The sequence below is a fragment of the Ranitomeya imitator genome, chromosome 1 (genome assembly GCF_032444005.1).
Source record: "Ranitomeya imitator isolate aRanImi1 chromosome 1, aRanImi1.pri, whole genome shotgun sequence".
In the NCBI taxonomy this organism is placed as follows: Eukaryota; Metazoa; Chordata; class Amphibia; order Anura; family Dendrobatidae; genus Ranitomeya; species Ranitomeya imitator.
The window spans coordinates 750,793,095-750,812,376 of NC_091282.1; the positions used below are offsets into that span (position 1 = coordinate 750,793,095).

Consider the following 19,282-nt stretch of genomic DNA (forward strand, 5'->3'; position numbering starts at 1 on the left):
ATATCACTCCTGAGCAATGCAGGCGACTGGTTTCTCCATACAGCAGACGTCTTGAAGCTTCATCACCAACAACGGGTTTTGTACGAAGTATTAAATAAATTTCAGTAAGGCTATGTGCCCACGTTGCAGAATGTCTGCAGAACTTTACTGAGCAAAACCGGACTCCCTGCGCAGGAAATCCGCTCGCGTTTTTTTTCCGTGTTTTTCTTGCGTTTTTTCCGGAGCTTCCCAATGCAATAAGGCTATATGCACACGGTGTGTATTTGCCTGCAGATCTGCAGCAAGTTGGCTGCTGCGGATTCGCAGCAGTTTTCCGTGTGTTGTACAGTACCATGTAAACCTATGGAAAACCAAATCCGCTGTGTCCATGTGCAGAAAATACTGCGCGGAAACGCTGCATTGTATTTTCCACAGCATGTCAATTTTTTGTGCTCCTCAATAGGAATCCGCAGGTGTAAAACTGCAGGTAAAATGCACACAAAAAACGCAAGAAAACAACGGTAAAACACAGTGCGTTTTACCTACGCATTTTTCAAAAAACGGTGCGGAAAAATCCGCACCATGTGCATGTAGTCTAATATAGCGGCAAAACCGCGAAAAATCCACAAAATTAATGAACATGCTGCGTTTTTTTGCGCAAAAAAAAAAACGCAGCATGGGCACAAAAATTGTGGAATGCATTAAAATGATGGGATGCTTAATGTAAGCGTTTTTTAAGCGGAAAACGGCGGTAAAAACATTAAATAAAAGGCTAAAAATCCTGAATGTGGGCACATAGCCTAAATGTGTTCAGTACTTTATCCCTGTGTCCTTTCTCATTATTACACATATAACTTGATTTATGGACAGCAATGGTTTGATTTATTTGCCTTTGTGGATTGGATGGGTTGTTACTGAAATCTGGTGAGAATTTCATGTCAATAGCACCTTTAGAAATAGATTTACTTATGAAATTGGTGACGCGCTCACTATTTATTTCACCTGCTGTATCTTATCAGAGAAATCTGCTTCTTTCTCCTCCAGTTCATTCTTTCTCAGCATCCTCAATTCATAGGTGAAATCTGTCATCCGTGAATACAGACTTGCCCATTGATGAGATAGGAGGTGATAGTTGGTGCTCATAAAGTTGTATGGAACTTGCAGCAAAATGTCCGTCAGCCTCTAGCTCCATAGGATAGGATTTTAGAAGCACCATCTGTCATCTCCTATCTCCGTAAAGGGGAATCTACAGTATGTCTTTAAGCAAATACAGATTTTAGTTAAGAATTGGGAGTGGGAAAAAAAAAACAGATTTCGCTCATCAGACATATTACAGGGTTTCTTATATTCATACGTGCTATTGAATTATGAAGTAATAATTAAAAAGATGATTACTCTTTAAAGTCACTTCAAGTGAGCACTTTCTTTTGTGATCCATTAGATAAAATCCTCTTTAATTTGTCATGTTTTGCAGAGTGAGGGTTCCCTGGAGGCGCTGTGTGTGCGTGCTGCCCATCCCCGCCGCATGCGGCTCTCCAGATGTGAGCGATGTCTTGGATCAGAGGGTCCTGTCAGTAGGGGGTGGCACTACCCACATTGCTGGAATGACTGCAATAAACACAATGGCGTATAAGACATTCTCCAGCTAATATCCGAATACTCCGAGTCCTAACAAAGCGATAGAACGCCATACACCCACCCACCCACACATACACACCCATACGCACAGGACAAAAGCCAACACATACACCACACTTAACCCTATAGATGCCTGTATAAAACATTACAATAGGATATTGTCTTCTCGATTACGCGTGCAATAGCAAGATATACACCGCTAATGGATTTAAAGGATATTAAATGACATTGGAGGATTTTTTTTATTCTAATGCAAGAAAAATTAAAGTAACTAACTATTAAAATGGTTCTAATTAAAAATATATTTGCATCTACATCCCCCATGCAGACCAATATGTCACCATGGTAACATGACAAACAAGTCTGCTCCTGCAGTCAGTGGCTTCAATCTGGCCCCCTACACTTTACCGACCTGCCAATGTATGTTATCAAGAAGTCGGAAACCGATAGACACGACTGTAAAATCTGACTATATAGGATTTGTTTGTAGTCTGTTACCATGGAGACGCACAGAGCTGCATGGTTAAGATTTTTTTTATTTGATTGCATTCTTCCTTTTTATTTTAATTGACTTAGTGAAATAATAGTAAATGGAATATGCAAATGAGGTGCTTGTAGCATTGTCGGTGGGGTCAGAAAAATAGTGGCAAGGAAGGGTGTATCATACTGTGCAGCCCCAGCCACCATGCCCCAAACTGCATGGTCCCACCCACAGTGCTCCCAGCACCTCTTTTGCATGTAGGAATAAAGAACAGTTGTGAGGGCTTTGGCTCCTCTTAGTAGAACCTGCGATTACTTAGATGCAGATTTTTGGGGGGACTGAGAAGACTCCCTTTAACCCCTTAGTGACGGAGCCAAATTTTTGAAATCTGACCAGTATCACTTTATGTGGTAATAACTCTGGAGCGCTTCAACATATCCCAGTGATTTTGAGATTGGTTTTTCATGACACATTATACTTTATGATAATGGTAAATTAAGGTGGACATGTTTTGTGTTTATTTATAAAAAAAAATATCAGAAATTTTAGAAAAATGTTCAAAAATTAGCAATTTTCAAACTTTGAATGTTTATCCCTTTAATCCAGATAGTCATACCGCAGAAAAGCATTAATAAATAACATTTCCCACATGTCGACTTTACACCAGCACCAGTTGTACAATGTTATTTTATTTTGGTAGCATTTTAGGAGGTTAAAAAATGTAGCAGTAATTTTTAATTTTTTCAAGGAAATTTACAAAATTTTATTTTTTCAGGGGTACCATATATTGGGAAACCCCCAAAAGTTAAACCATTTTAAATCAGCGCCCCCTGACATATTGAAAACTACTGTCAGGTAGTTTATTAACCCTTCAGGTGCTTTTCAGGAATTAATGCAAAGTGGCATAATAGGAATGAAAATGTGTATTTTTACTACTTTAGGCTATGTGCACACGTTCAGGATTTCTTGCAGAAAATTCCTGAGAAAAACCTGAAATTTTCTGCAAGAAATCTGCATGCGTTTTTGGTGCGTTTTTAATGCGTTTTTTTCCGGACATTTCCCAATGCGTTGTATAGTGGGAAATCCGCAAAAAAAAACCCGCAAAATTAATGAACATGCTGCGTGTTTTTCGCGGAAAAAAACGCATCATGTGCACAAAACATGCGGAATTCATTCTAAATGATGGGATGCTAATTGTATGCTGTTTTCTTTGCGGTTTTATAGCGTTTTTATCGCGAAAAAATGCGAAAAATCAGCAACGTGTGCACACAGCCTAAATGTCGCTAACTTCTGAACAGGTTACAACAGCCGGCAGACTCTTAGGCCGCTATTTGGTCATGAAATGCCATCGCAAACATCAGGACCACACAGTCATGATCTGAGGGTACCAATTGGGATAAAGAGGAAGCCCACACACTCTGTTAACCATTTATATGATTTAGTCACTATTGACAGCAGCATCTAAGGCTAGGTTCACATTGCGTTAAAGCAACCCGTTCAATACCTGCATTAAACAGGCTGCTGTTAACGCAAGTGCCGAAATTCGATCCCGCCAGCGCAGATAGAACTAGCAGATGCTCTATCTGCACTAGTGGTGACGGACCCGGAAACGCTGCAGCCCGCGTCCCACGGTCCGTCACTCAATGATAGCACATCGCTAGTGCACACCCATTTTGGCATGCGTTGGCGATGCGCCCGAAATAGGGCTTAGTGGCGGTGTTAACGGACTGCTTAAACGTAACGTGAACCCAGCCTTAGGGGTTAAACAGATATGGACGGTGCAAACACTGATCGTGGATAATGTAGCAAGTTGTCAGCTATAGTGTACAGCCGACAGCTGCTGGATTGTCACCTGTATGGGAAGGCTATTCTCCTATATCTCAGGTCAGTTAAAAGGCGTATTGGCGGTCATTAAGGGGATAATTTTGTAAAGTGTTGTGTGTTTTTTTTTTTTTTTTTACTATTTCTTATGAGCCTGTGTGAATTCTCTCTATGTGTGGGCTGAGCCCACTGCTTATTAATAATTTTGTGGCTGGAGAAAGGGAGGATCTAATATTTGGGGCCTGTTGTTAAGCTGTGGGAATGTGTAGGATTACAGCAGAGATGCGCTCTCATTGGGGCGTGAGACGCTCCCAGGCACGTACCTGTCGCCTGTCACTCATGTGCACACTCCTCGAGAGCAGCACCTGCCTCAGTGCCTGCAGTCACTCCGCAAGACCCTGGCCTACGAGCGCCCCCCAATATCCACCCTACCAGGATGTGGGCGAGGAGGAAAGCGCAGCTCGTCAAGCTACAGGTTCCCCCATCCCTATCCCCATACACCGCCATGTATCTCGGCTGCCTTCCTTCAGGCTGGAGAGTGGGTGGCAGCGCATTGTCTCTGCGCCTCTAATGCTGACTGAATTAAGAGGATTTCCTGCTGCCTCTTACACTTACCATTGTGCTGCGCTCCTGTAACCCCTTCACTTCCAGGAAGGCTGTAGAGTGCACCCCAGGGATTTGGAAGGTGTTTGTCTGGCTGTTGAGGGGTTAAACAGAAGAATGTTGTATCGTGCGCCGCATTCCGTGCGTTCTAATAATGGACGTTTATATTTCCAGCTTTTCTTGCTGCATTTTTGTGTACTTTACCTTTTGTATGTCTGTATTCCCTTTATGTAACTGAATCACGGCATATAGGGAGGGGGTTTATTTCCTTTTTTTTTTTAAATATTTTTTTTCCTCGCCCTATGAAATTGTGCATCTGTTTAGATTTTGCACCGTCTTTAGACTCCCCGCAAAGGGCACATTCTAGTCCTCTAGGTATTGTCCGTGGGGTAATACGGAGCTGTACTCTGTATCGGTTGGAGGTGTTCTTCCCCTTGGAATATTATTTCTAGAGCAGAATTGTCTAGTAAGGGTTGAGATTGCGGCACAGGAAGCGTCCACAGCTCCGCTGTTCTGAGCGGAGAGACATGATGTTATCGTGCAATGTCTTTTGAACAAGATTTTCGAAAATTGTGGCGAAACGCTTAGTTTTTGCCGTAATTTTTGGAGATGACAGCAAAAAAACGCAGCTCAGTCGCTTAGTATAAACATTTTGTTGACGTACATGTATTGATTTTGTTGATGTATATGTTTCTAAAAGCAAATGACTAAGAAATGTATGTAATGTGTACTGTAGAAACCCCTGAAGAAAAAGTGATCTGGAAAAAAAGGCCCTATGCATATACCACATAGGTGTATTTTCCCATTGATAGAAATAGAAAACTTATTCCGAGAGTATTTGAAGCATTTTATCATGTCCATGTAGGAGCAGAATTCACTCCACTCCAAAATCCACATGAACCTACCCTGAATGATCCATCATAGAAGCTCCTGGCACACAGATCGTTTTGTTTAGAATTTCTTATTTATTTTTAATTTTTTTTAATTGATTATATATTTTTATGAATGTTCCATGTTTTTGTGAACCGGCGCAAATTGTGCACAGAGCCGGATAAGTATTAATCTGCACAACTAGCATGACTAGTCGAAGCTTCCATACACCGCTCTGGTGATGTGTATACCTTATATCTGGACCCTTTGACTCTGTGCTGGTTCGCTGTATACTCTGGAGATTGGGCTATAATAGGAACCAGATTTTTCGGGATGTCTGCGATTTCCTGGCTACCTGACTTTATCTTAATACGGAAATCCTTTTCTTTTTACTTAACTTGAATTATTATTACGTTGTCTTACTTTGAAAACTGTCAAAATTAGATTGCGCGGAATTAAAGGGGCCTAGTACAGATTCTGCGCATGGTGTCTGGAGGTGGGGAGGGTGTAGGACATGCAATTCATCCATATAGTCTCCACTGATATATCATATCATGTGCTTGCAATCTTGTTTTTTTTGTGTCTACCACTTGGATTTTGAGGTCAACCATGATTTTGTATGTTTTAATGTATGTTTTTGTATAATAGCAACTTTAACTATAATTTATTTTTTTACTTAGGTGGGCAACCCAAGAGTGGAGCTGACTCTTTCAGAGCTGCAGGATATGGCCTCACGCCAACAGCAGCAGATCGAGAACCAACAACAGATGTTGGTGGCAAAGGTGAGTACAGTAGGCCTAGAGTGAGATGATAAGTTAAGTAATGACAGAAATATGCACCATAATTACTTTACTTTGTGTAAATGTCGCTGTTCTCCTGAATCCGGCGCTGTTTTTCTTTTGTTTCTGTGCCTTTCCATTCCTGAAATATGGCCTCCTCGTCTGTAAATCTAGTCAGGGGCCTGGTCTTCAACCAGTCTCTGTGGGTGTTTTCTTGATGACCACACCCACTTGGCTTACAAGAGTGTATTTATATACAAGGAAGCGGAGGCCATATCTACAGAATGGAGGGGCGCAGGAACAAAAGAAAAACCTCGCCGGATTCAGAACAGCGGCATTTACACCAAGCAATAAATATGCAATTTATTGTAATTTTTTTTTATACAAGTGGCAGGTGTCTGTTAAGGGGGTTGTCTAGTGCAGACAACTTATTGTCCAGTGAATTATACAGAAGGAGAGGAAACAAATACTGCCTCTTTCTCAGGAGGATCCAACATGTGCGTGAATGTGCTGAATTAGACAATTAGATCAAGCCAAAATGTACAATTCTGACCACTGTCACTTTATGTAGTAATAACTCTGGAACACTTCAATGGATCTCACTGACTCTCAAATTGTTTTTTTCTTGACATATTAAACTTCATGTTAGCGGTAAAATTTCTTCGATATGAGTTATGTTTATTTATGAAAAAAATGGAAATTTGGCAAAAATTTAGAAAATTTTGAAATTTTCAAACTTTTAATTTTTGTGCCTATAAATCAGAGAGTTATGGCACGAAATAGTTCATAAATCATATTTCCGACACGTCTACTTTACATCAGCACAATGTTAGCAGCATATTTTTTTTTAAAGAAGTTATAAGGGTTAAAAGTTGATCAGCAATTTCTCATTTTTCCAACAAAATGTACAAAACTATTTTTTTGTAGGGACCACACCATATTTGAAGTGACTTTCCGGGGCATGTAAGACAGAAAATACACAAAAGTGACACCATTCTAAAAACTGCACCCCTCAAGGTGCTCAAAACCACATTCAAGAAGTTTATTAACCCTCCAGGTGTTTCATGAGAACTGAAGCAATGTGGAAGAAAAAAATGAACGTTTAACTTTTTTCACAAAAAAATATACTGTGGACCCAACCTTTGTTATTTCGACAAGGGTAACAAGGGAAAACGGATCCCAAAATTTGTTGTGCAATTTCTCTTGACTACACAAATACCCCATATGTGGAGGAAAACTACTGTTTGGGCTCCGAAGGGAAGGAGTAGCGTTCGACTTTTTGAACGCAAAATTGGCTGGAATCGAGAGCGGATGCTTTGTTGCGTTTGGAGAGCCCCTGATGTGCCTAAACAGTGGCAACCCCCACAAGTGACCCCATATTTGCAACCACACCCCTCAAGGATTTTATCCAGGGGTATAGTGAGTGTTTTGAACCTACAGGTATGACACAGAATTTGACAACATTTAGGTTTGTCATGTTGAATATTTCGTCATTAGTGTTGAGTAGAGATAGGCGAACACCTAAATGTTCGGGTCCTGCGGGTTTGGCCAAACAGTTAAATAAAAAGTTTGGGTTTGGATACCAGAACAGTACCTGAACCCGGACCACATTGATTTGAATGGGGGCCCGAAGATCCAGTATTTTCCACGCTGCCATGTGCATGACACAGCAGCAAACACCACTTCTGATCGGCGATGAAATCACTGCTGGTCAGACAGCCGTGGTTCCCACACTGTCAAAAGAGAGCGTGAACCAGCAGCTGTGATTGGAGGTATAAAGTTTACCTCCGGTCACTGGTGTCAGCTGATAGGACTACTGCTCCCACTAATAACAGCGAGAGCAGGAGCGGTTGATGGGAGTATTTAACAGATGGTACCTGCGCTATAAATAACTACTGTATTTTCCGGCGTATAAGATGACTTTTTAACCCCTGAAAATCGTCTCAAAAGTTGGGGGTCGTCTTATACGCCGGGTACGGCGTGTGCAGGGAGCGATCCTGGATGGTTCCCAGGGTCTGAAGTAGAGGAGACTCTCCTTCAGGCCCTGGGATCCATATTCATGTAAAAAATAAATAAAAATAAAAAATATGGATATACTCACCCTCTGACGGCCCGTGGCTCTCAGCGTTGCAAGCGGCAGCCTCCGTTCCTAAGAATGCATTGAGCGTAGGACCTGCGATGACGTTGCGGTCACGCAACCGCGACATCATCGCAGGTCCTACGCTCAATGCATTCTTAGGAACGGAGGCTGCCGCTTGCAACGCTGAGAGCCACGGGCCGTCAGAGGGTGAGTATATCCATATTTTTTATTCTTTATTTTTTACATGAATATGGATCCCAGGGCCTGAAGGAGAGTCTCCTCTCCTTCAGACCCTGGGAACCATACGCATCGCACACGCCGTATAAGATGACTGGGCGTATAAGATGACCCCCGTCTTATACGGCGGGTATATCCCAAATTCCATATTTTATATGGAAAAGTTGGGGGTCGTCTTATACGCCCAGTCGTCTTATACACCAGAAAATACGGTAATATATATAAAAAAAACCCTGTGTGGATTCCCCTGTATTTTTGATAACCAGCCAGGCAAAACTCACTGATGGGGCCTGCAACCCTCAGCTGTCAGCTTCAGCGGGGCTGGTTAACAAGAATAGAGGGGTCGCCACTCTGATTTTTTAATTGTTTAAATAAATAAATAATTTTAAAAAAAAACTGCATGGGGTCCCTTTGACAACCAGCCTTGCTAAAGCAGACAGCTGGGGCCAGTATTCTCAGGCTGGTAAGGAGCCATGGATATTGGCCTCCCAGCCTAAAAAATAGCAGCTCGCAGCTGCCCAGAAAAGGCACATCTATTAAATGCGCCAATTCTGGCGTTTTGCCCGGCTCTTCCCACTTGCCCTGTAGAGGTGGCAAGTTGGGTTCATATTTGTGGGGTTGTGTCACCTTTGTATTGTCCGGTGACCTCAAGCCAACGGATTAGTAATGGAGAAGCATCTATAAGACACTTATCCATTACTAATCCTATAATTAAGTGGTAAATAAAGACACAGCAAGGATAAAGTCTTTTATTTGAAATAAAACAAAGCACAGTTTTACTTTTTTTCATTTAAAAATAACAAACACAGTTATACTCACCTAACGCCTAATTCCACTTTCTTCTGTAATAAAACAAAAATAAAAAACAACATCCCTCACCTGTCTGTCGTTCTGTGCCACGCCGTAATCCATGTCTCGGGGATAAACAGTTTTCAATTTTGACGGTGCCAAGATGCGACCGTCCAGGCTGAGAACCACTGGGAGAATGAGCTGCTGCTAGTGCAGCATCAGTGACCGGCGGTGACGTTCTTGCCGGTCACTGAGGCTGTGTTCCCAGTCGGGCTGGACTGCAATGATGTCAGTGAGATCACCACTCGCACAGTGAGAAAAAAATAACACTGTGCAGAGGCGAGTGCACCTGGAAAATTTCACTGCTGTGAATTTGAACTGTGGTTTTGCGGCTGTTAGACACCCAAATAAAACTATGTTGGATCCGCGATACTCTGTGCATAGGCTAGCACCCGATGCAAACTCAAGTAGCAAGCACTAAGGCTCAACACTAGCCATCGTCCTTTTTATTTATTTATTTATTTATTTTATAACTTTTGAAAAAACTCCAACCCTAGCCCCAACCCTAACTGCAAAAAATAAAAAAAAAATACTTTTTTTTTTTTTTAATCATTTTATCTAACTAAGGGGGTGACAGAGGGTATGATTTACTTTTTTTTTTTTTCTTTTGATCACTGTGATGGCATGTATCACAGTGATCAAAAGGAACCAATAGGAAAAAATTCCCTATTTTTGCCTGGTACCGGCCGGTAGAGCTCTGCGGGCGCATTTGCTCTGCATTAGTTTAACTTTGGGGACACTTTTAATTAAGGATTGTGCAACTGCAATTTCCATCACTCCACAGTCTATGTATTTGTCTAGTCATTTTTTTCAGACAAAACAAAAGAGTAATTTGCTGATGTCTGTATGACAAGTCCTGTAATTTATATATACAAGATGATAATTTACTTAGGAATTGAATGCTGGCAGCATTTTAGTACTAAGAGTCTGCTGGAAAGTAGGTTACTGGTTGTAATCTACAGAAAGAAGTGATAGTTTCAGGTCACAGACAGTATTTCTAGACATTTTTTGTTAATTAGGCTTGCACAACCAAGGAAATCCAGCATAGGGGATCCCCATGAGATACTGATGCTGTTCGACCATTCTGGGTCTTATGATTGTCCATGGATTGGGAATCTTCTGAACATGGGGATTAATTCAGAACCTTGCCTCTAGACTAGAAGACAGTCCTTCCTGTACCCATATAATTAACAGAAAAAAGACAAGGAGACAATCCTACTTGTACCCATATCATTAACCGAAAAAAGACAAGGAGCCAGTCCTACCTGTACCAGTATCATTGTTACGTACCCGCTTCTCAGCACGTGACTGAGGGATGCGCCTTCAAGGCGCATATATTAATATATTAATATCTCCTCTCACTCAATCCAGCATTCAACCTCTGTCCTATGCTGCAGTGGGAGCATAAATCATACCCCGACACAGACCATGCACTCCACTTCAAACAAGCTGCCACCACTCACCGAACATATGGACGATGAGTCCCAGAAATATTACTACTACTACTGTCTGCCAATCACCAAGATCACACACTCTATGGCTATGGATTCTTTTAGAGTATACAAGGTTCAAACTTATTAAAGTTTTAAGCTTTAATAGAAAAGGTACAGTGCTTACAATAAAAGGATATAAAAATATGGATATACAAAGTGACATACAAATATGCAAAACAGTTATAAAATGAAAGCTAGAAAACTTACAGAAATATCTAAACTTTGCAGTCTGGTGTTCTGTTCCCTGGGGGGAGATATGAAATGGATCACAATAGCTTGGATGCCCTCAATTTGTGAACAACTTTCTTTGTGGAGAGCCCAATTTATAGGCTTAGCCTGGAGGTAATAATAATAAATAATAATCTTTATATAGCATCAACATATTCCCCAGTGCTTTTACAGTTTAACAGTTTCAAACACAAAAGTCATAAGTAACAATGTTAACAATACAATAATTTAAGCAAAATAGGAATACCCTACTAACACACACACACACACACACACATCCCACCCCACACACATAAAATGACTTTGATTAGGGAACGTGATAGGCCGCTCTGAACAAATGTGTTTTGAGGGAGTGCTTAAAACTGTGCAAGTTGTGAATGGTCCTAATTTCTTGGGGTAGAGCATTCCAGAGGATTGGCGCAGCACGAAGGAAGTCTTGGAGACGGGAGTGGGAGGTACGGATTAGTGCAGCGGTTAGTCGAAAGTCATTTGCAGAGCGCAGTGGTCTGTTAGGGCGATAGACAGAAATGAGGGAGGAGATGTATGGGGGTGCCGCACTGTGGAGAGCTTTGTGGGTGAGAACAAGTACTTTGAATTGCATCCTGTAATGAATGGGCAGCCAGTGTAATGACTGGTGAAGAGCGGACATGTCCGATTAGCCAGATTAGATCAGATCTCTAGACCAACCTTTCAGATTAATATTCTAATTCCTGGTTTGTGACTGGTCCACGGCTACTTTACCAATAAATGCATTATTTCTTTCTCGCTTCATTGGGGGACACAGGTAACCATGGGTGTATGCTGCTGTCGCTAGGGGGCTGACACTATGCAAATAAATAAGTAGCTCCTCCCCGGCAGTATACACCCACTGACAGGCACCAGGCAACTCAGTTTTTGCTTAAAGGGAAGGTGCCATCAAAAAAATTTTTTTTTCAGAAATTGTAAAAATGTAAAGAATTAATGATTACATTTTCTTAAAAAATATTATCATTTGTTTATAATTTAGTAAAATATGAAGAATAATTTGAAAAGTTTTGGAATTTCCACTTTTCAACACTAGGGGGAGCAGCTGCTGAAATTTCAGAAAAACCTAGTGTACAACTAGCTCACATTACTGCACTGCAGTAATTATGGGCGGAGTCTGCTGACCTGTGTGATGTCTCCTCCCCTTCTGGGTGTTTGCTAAGGGATTAGAGAGGATGATATTCAGGAACCCAGTGAGCAGCCATTTTGTTGGTGACTGCAGAGTATGGCTGCCATCACACCTTCAGTATTTGGTCAGTATTTTACCTCCGTATTTGTAAGCCAAAACCAGGAGTGGAACAAATAGAGGAAAAGTATAATAGAAACATATGCACCACTTCTGTATTTATCACCCACTCCTGGTTTTGGCTACAAATACTGAGGTAAAATACTGACCAAATAATGATAGTGTGAAGGCAGCCTTATACTGACAAGTAGACAGTCACCAAGGATGGCAGGCAGCAAGGATTCTGGGAGATATGTGGTGGAGGGAGCAGGGTGACAGCAGCACAGAGTATTTCAGGAGAGCAGTGTGCTGGTCTATAGGGGCCCCCTGTTTGGTGCGCGGAGCAGCCAGGGATTGTACATAGAGCGCTGTCTTTTATACACATGGATGGACCGTCTGCTCCACAGAAATCCAGGAAACATTTCTGCGGATTGATGGCCTGGTCTGATCCAGACTTTGCATGCAGACCCCCATTCCCCTCCTCAGATCCTGTCTTCTCCATCCTGTCCTGGCGATGTGTGAAAGCGAGATGACAAGCGAAGTACGGGGTGACGCTGGGAAGGAAATGTAGCCATATAGTAACGATAAAAATGAGACCCCTCTCTTCAGCTGCCTCACCAGCCCTGACTGCACCTAACTGGAGGTCATGCTTTACCCTCTATTACCCCAGACCCGCGTGCAGGTGCTCAGCCAGAACCACCATAGAATGGGTCCGCTTTCTGAAGATAATACTGCCATAGTGTTCTCGCATAATACCGCCATATAGATCACACACAATACTATCAAATAGATCACACAATACTGTCATACAGTTCTCACATAATACCACCATATAGATCACACATAATACCGCCAGTGTTCTCACATACCGCCATATAGATCACACATAATACCGCCAGTGTTCTCACATACCGCCATATAGATCACACATAATACCGCCAGTGTTCCCACATACCACCATATAGATCACACATAATACCGCCAGTGTTCTCACATACCGCCATATAGATCACACATAATACCGCCAGTGTTCTCACATACCGCCATATAGATCACACATAATACCGCCAGTGTTCTCACATACCGCCATATAGATCACACATAATACCGCCAGTGTTCTCACATACCACCATATAGATCACACATAATACCGCCAGTGTTCTCACATACCGCCATATAGATCACACATAATACCGCCAGTGTTCTCACATACCACCATATAGATCACACATAATACCGCCAGTGTTCTCACATACCGCCATATAGATCACACATAATACCGCCAGTGTTCTCACATACCGCCATATAGATCACACATAATACCGCCAGTGTTCTCACATACCGCCATATAGATCACACATAATACCGCCAGTGTTCTCACATACCACCATATAGATCACACATAATACCGCCAGTGTTCTCACATACCACCATATGCTTCTCACATAATACCGCCATATAGTTCACCCATAATGCCGCCACATAGATCTCACATGTATTGTAAATAAAGACTCGGCCAGAATAAAGTCCTTTATTAATCTTTTTTATACCATACCGAACGCATAATCCTCGACTCCCTCATCTCCCACAACAAAAATAATAAACCACAATGGGGAAAGACACGCAGGGGGGAGAGGAGTGCATAGGAGAGGATTAGATACTGACTGCTGAGCCGTGTATCTAATCCTGTCCTGTGTGATACTGTGCTGCGCCGTGTATCTAATCCTATCTTGTGTGATACTGTACACAGGACAGGATTAGCTACACAAGACTAGATTAGCTACACAGGACAGAGGTAGCAGTGGTAGATGGTATATAGAGGCAGGCAGCAGTGGTAGATGGTATATAGAGGCAGGCAGCAGTGGTAGATGGTATATAGAGGCAGGCAGCAGTGGTAGGTGGTATATAGAGGCAGGCAGCAGTCGTAGATGGTATATAGAGGCAGGCAGCAGTCGTAGATGGTATATAGAGGCAGGCAGCAGTGGTAGATGGTATATAGAGGCAGGCAGCAGTGGTCGGTGGTATACAGAGGCAGGTAGCAGTGGTATATAGGGGCAGGTAGCAGTGGTATATAGGGGCTAGTAGCAGTGGTATATAGGGGCAGGTAGCAGTGGTATATAGGAGCAGGTAGCAGTGGTATATAGGGGCTAGTAGCAGTGGTATATAGTGGCAGGTAGCAGTGGTATATAGGGGCTAGTAGCAGTGGTATATAGGGGCAGGTAGCAGTGGTATATAGGAGCAGGTAGCAGTGGTATATAGGGGCTAGTAGCAGTGGTATATAGGGGCTAGTAGCAGTGGTATATAGGGGCTAGTAGCAGTGGTATATAGGGGCTAGTAGCAGTGGTATATAGGGGCTAGTAGCAGTGGTATATAGTGGCTGGTAGCAGTGGTATATAGGGGCTAGTAGCAGTGGTATATAGGAGCAGGTAGCAGTGGTATATAGGGGCTAGTAGCAGTGGTATATAGGGGCAGGTAGCAGTGGTATATAGGAGCAGGTAGCAGTGGTATATAGGGGCTAGTAGCAGTGGTATATAGTGGCTGGTAGCAGTGGTATATAGTGGCTGGTAGCAGTGGTATATAGGGGCTAGTAGCAGTGGTATATAGGGGCTAGTAGCAGTGGTATATAGGAGCAGGTAGCAGTGGTATATAGGGGCTAGTAGCAGTGGTATATAGGGGCTAGTAGCAGTGGTATATAGGGGCTAGTAGCAGTGGTATATAGGGGCTAGTAGCAGTGGTATATAGGGGCAGGTAGCAGTGGTATATAGGGGCAGGTAGCAGTGGTATATAGGGGCAGGTAGCAGTGGTATATAGGGGCAGGTAGCAGTGGTATATAGGAGCAGGTAGCAGTGGTATATAGGGGCTAGTAGCAGTGGTATATAGGAGCAGGTAGCAGTGGTATATAGGGGCTAGTAGCAGTGGTATATAGGAGCAGGTAGCAGTGGTATATAGGGGCTAGTAGCAGTGGTATATAGGAGCAGGTAGCAGTGGTATATAGGGGCTAGTAGCAGTGGTATATAGGGGCAGGTAGCAGTGGTATATAGGGGCAGGTAGCAGTGGTATATAGGGGCAGGTAGCAGTGGTATATAGGGGCTGGTAGCAGTGGTATATAGGGGCAGGTAGCAGTGGTATATAAGGGCTGGTAGCAGTGGTATATAGGGGCTAGTAGCAGTGGTATATAGGGGCTAGTAGCAGTGGTATATAGGGGCTAGTAGCAGTGGTATATAGTGGCTGGTAGCAGTGGTATATAGGGGCTAGTAGCAGTGGTATATAGGGGCAGGTAGCAGTGGTATATAGGGGCTAGTAGCAGTGGTATATAGGGGCTAGTAGCAGTGGTATATAGGAGCAGGTAGCAGTGGTATATAGGGGTTAGTAGCAGTGGTATATAGGGGCTGGTAGCAGTGGTATATAGGGGCTGGTAGCAGTGGTATATAGGGGCTGGTAGCAGTGGTAGATGCATAAGAAAATAAAAACTCTGTACTTACCTTCAGTCCTCTCCCAGGAAGCGCTGAGTCATGTTCAGGGCAGAGCAGTGTGACGATCTCTCTGCTCTGAACAGGGCGGCTGGGATCAGTGATTGCAGCCTGTGCTGTAATACTAAGTACAGGCTGCAATCACAGCTCCTGGCTGCAGATACTCACCCCGACCCTCACTCCCAGCAGCAGCTTCTCCCTGGCAGCTCCTGCTATGATCGCACACACTGAGCTGTGTGTGCGATGACAGAGGAAAATAAAAAACAAAATGGCCGCGATCTCCTCTCACAGCTGTGAGGTAGCAGCCCAGTGGGCGTGCCCAAGTCACAGCTGAGAGGCTGGAGGAGCGGTCGGAGCCCGACTGTTGGCTCCTATGCCCATGGCTGCCGTAAGTGAGGAGTGCAAGTGTCGTGTCCAGACACTTACACCCACACTAATGAAAATGGCGGCCTCCAGTGGCAAAAGTAAAAATGAATAAATAAAAAAGTATTAAAGTACTACATTTACTTTTGTATTAAAAATAATTGATTATATAATCAATAATTATTAATACAAAAACTAAAATCACGGCACCCTCCCTTTAAGGTACCGTCACACTGAGCAACTTTTTAACGATAGTGATCCGTGACGTTGCAGCGTCCTGGATAGCGATCTCGTTGTGTTTGACACGCAGCAGCAATCTGGATCCTGCTGTGACATCGCTGGTCGGAGCTAGAAGGCCAGAACTTTATTTTGTCGTCAGGTCACCCGCTGTCATCTCTGGATCGGCGTGTGTCCCCGGGTAATGAGGGTAAACATCGGGTTTTTCGTCTTTTTCTGTTCGATATTGGTACAAGTAGGACTGTCTCCTTGCCTTTTCTGTTAATGATTGTAATGAAAATATGTATTTGAAGGCGATGTATGACAGGCAGTAAATTAGAATCTGTTTTTAGGCGGAAGCCAGATTGGAGGTTGTCAAGAAGAGAGTTAAGGTACCGTCACATTAAGCGACGCTGCAGCGATATAGGCAACAATGCCGATCGCTGCAGCGTCGCTGTTTCGTCGTCGTGTGGTCGCTGGAGAGCTGTCACACAGACAGCTCTCCAGCGACCAACGATGCTGAAGTCCCCTGGTAACCAGGGTAAACATCGGGTTACTAAGCGCAGGGCCGCACTTAGTAACCCGATGTTTACCCTGGTTACCATTGTAAATGTAAAAAAAACAAAACACTACATACTTACATTCCGGTGTCTGTCGCGTCCCTCGCCGTCACCTTCCCTGCACTGTGTAAGCGCCAGCCGTAAAGCAGAGCGGTGACGTCACCGCTGTGCTCTTCTTTACGGCCAGCCGGCGCTGACAGTGCAGAGAAGCAGAACGCCGGGGGACGCGACAGACACCGGAATGTAAGTATGTAGTGTTTGTTTTTTTTTTTACATTTACACTGGTAACCAGGGTAAACATCGGCCCTGCGCTTAGTAACCCGATGTTTACCCTGGTTACCAGTGAAGACCTCGCTGAATCGGCGTCACACACGCTGATTCAGCGATGTCTGCGGGAGATCCAGCGACGAAATAAAGTTCTGGCCTTTCTGCTCCGACCAACGATGTCACAGCAGGATCCAGATCGCTGCTGCGTGTCAAACACAATGATATCGCTATCCAGGATGCTGCAACGTAACGGATCGCTAGCGATATCGTTGTTAAGTTGTTCAGTGTGAAGATACCTTTAGATAAGAGGTGGGAGGAAAGTTCAAAGTTGCTGCTCAAGGAGCAGTGATATGGGGCGATAGCTGGACATAGCAGTTGGGTCAAGGTTAGCTTTTTGGGGGATGGGTGTGATGGTGGCATATTTGAAGGCTGAGGGGAAGATACCATAAGATAGCGATAGGTTGAAGAGATGGGTTAGGGCTGGAATGAGCATGTTAGTGAGGTTGGGGAGCAGGTTGGAAGGGATGGGGTCAAGTGCACAGGTGGTGAGGTGTGATTTGGAAAGGAGGTGAGTAAGTTCTCTTTCAGTGATATTGGAGAGGGAAGTTATTAGGGAAGGGCAGAGGTCTGGTATATGGAGTGGTTGGGGTGGTGGAACAGTAAAGGTTTGCCTTGTTTTGATTGATCTTGTTTTTGAAGTAGGTGGCAAACTCCTCAGAAGAGATGAGGGGAGTTGGAGGTGGCAGTGGTGGGCGGAAGAGAGAGAACTATCAATACCAATATCGTTTACAGGGAGAGCGAGACGTTACTGTCTGTACCTCACCTCATTTATTGGTTGGGCAGGAATACAATACTATCCAGACCAATAATAATTACAGGTAGATGTTACAATCTCTACATACATCATTTACAGGGAGAGACAGGAAGGCAGTACTATCTGTACCTACATAATTTACAGGGGGTGACGATACAGCAGTATTATCTGTGCCTACATCATTTACAGGGAGAAACGGGAAGGCAGTACGATTTGTACCTACATCATTTATAACGAGAAACAGGAAGACAGTACTATATGTACCTACATCATTTACAGGGAGAAACAGGAAGGCAGTAGTGTATGTACCTACATCATTTATAGGGAGAAACGGGAAGGCAGTACTATATGTACCTACATCATTTACAGGGAGAAACAGGAAGGCAGTAGTGTATGTACCTACATCATTTATAGGGAGAAACGGGAAGGCAGTACTATATGTACCTACATCATTTACAGGGAGAAACGGGAAGGCAGTACGATTTGTACCTACATCATTTATAGCGAGAAACAGTTAGACAGTACTATATGTACCTACATCATTTATAGGGAGAAACGGGAAGGTAGTAGTATATGTACCTACATCATTTAAAGGGAGAAGCAGGAAGGCAGTATTGTATGTACCGACATCATTTATAGGGAGAAACGGGAAGGTAGTACTATCTGTGCTTACATAATTTACAGGGAGAGGCTGGGCGACAGTACAAGCCATAGTAATATTACATATAGGCAGAGTGAATGATTTATGTCAACTTTATTTCCAGGTAAGGCCATACTATCTGTGCATGTATATCTGTAGACCTAAAAGTTTGCGGCGCCCCCTAGCTGTTATAAGCTTTTTCTATAAAATACAAACCTTGATGCATTGTGAGTGGATGGTGAGTTCCTGTATTCGGGGGCTGTTTGCATTTAGCGTAGGTTTGACAATCGCCGGCTGTACCGTGCTCTTCTTTGCACCCATGCGTCCATACAGCACAGTCTGTGGAGCCAGAGAGCCAAGGGTTTGTCTGCTGGTACTGACGTGACTGGTTCTTTTATTTATTGCAACCTTAATGTCCTCTCTGCTGTCCGCCCGTCTTTGTGTTTTCTGGCTGACTCGCTGTGCAGAATAATCCGTGCCAATCCCACCAACACAGATTACTCCATGGCCTCGTGGAGGTGCCGCGGTGTCCGCTGGCACGGGTGGCGCTCTCTCCCGTCTTGCAACTCATCACAGTGAACATTATGATCTCTCTCCTCTACTTATCTCTAGTTTAGGAGACATCAGGGAGCCATGATGGCGACT

General features: G+C 43.4%; 1 protein-coding gene across 4 annotated transcripts in view; it reads left to right on the top strand.

The window, feature by feature from the left end:
* The window catches only part of PPP1R13B (protein phosphatase 1 regulatory subunit 13B), a 97,902-nt gene that overhangs the window by 57,519 nt on the left and 21,101 nt on the right, over positions 1-19,282 (top strand). For 3 of the 4 annotated variants that reach the window (XM_069734464.1, XM_069734455.1, XM_069734446.1), the window contains exon 5: positions 6,073-6,174. In XM_069734464.1, the coding sequence (XP_069590565.1) occupies positions 6,073-6,174 (102 nt within the window). Of the gene's footprint in view, positions 1-4,174; positions 4,395-6,072; positions 6,175-19,282 lie in introns of those variants that run through there. The other variant, XM_069734472.1, reaches the window with a different exon arrangement.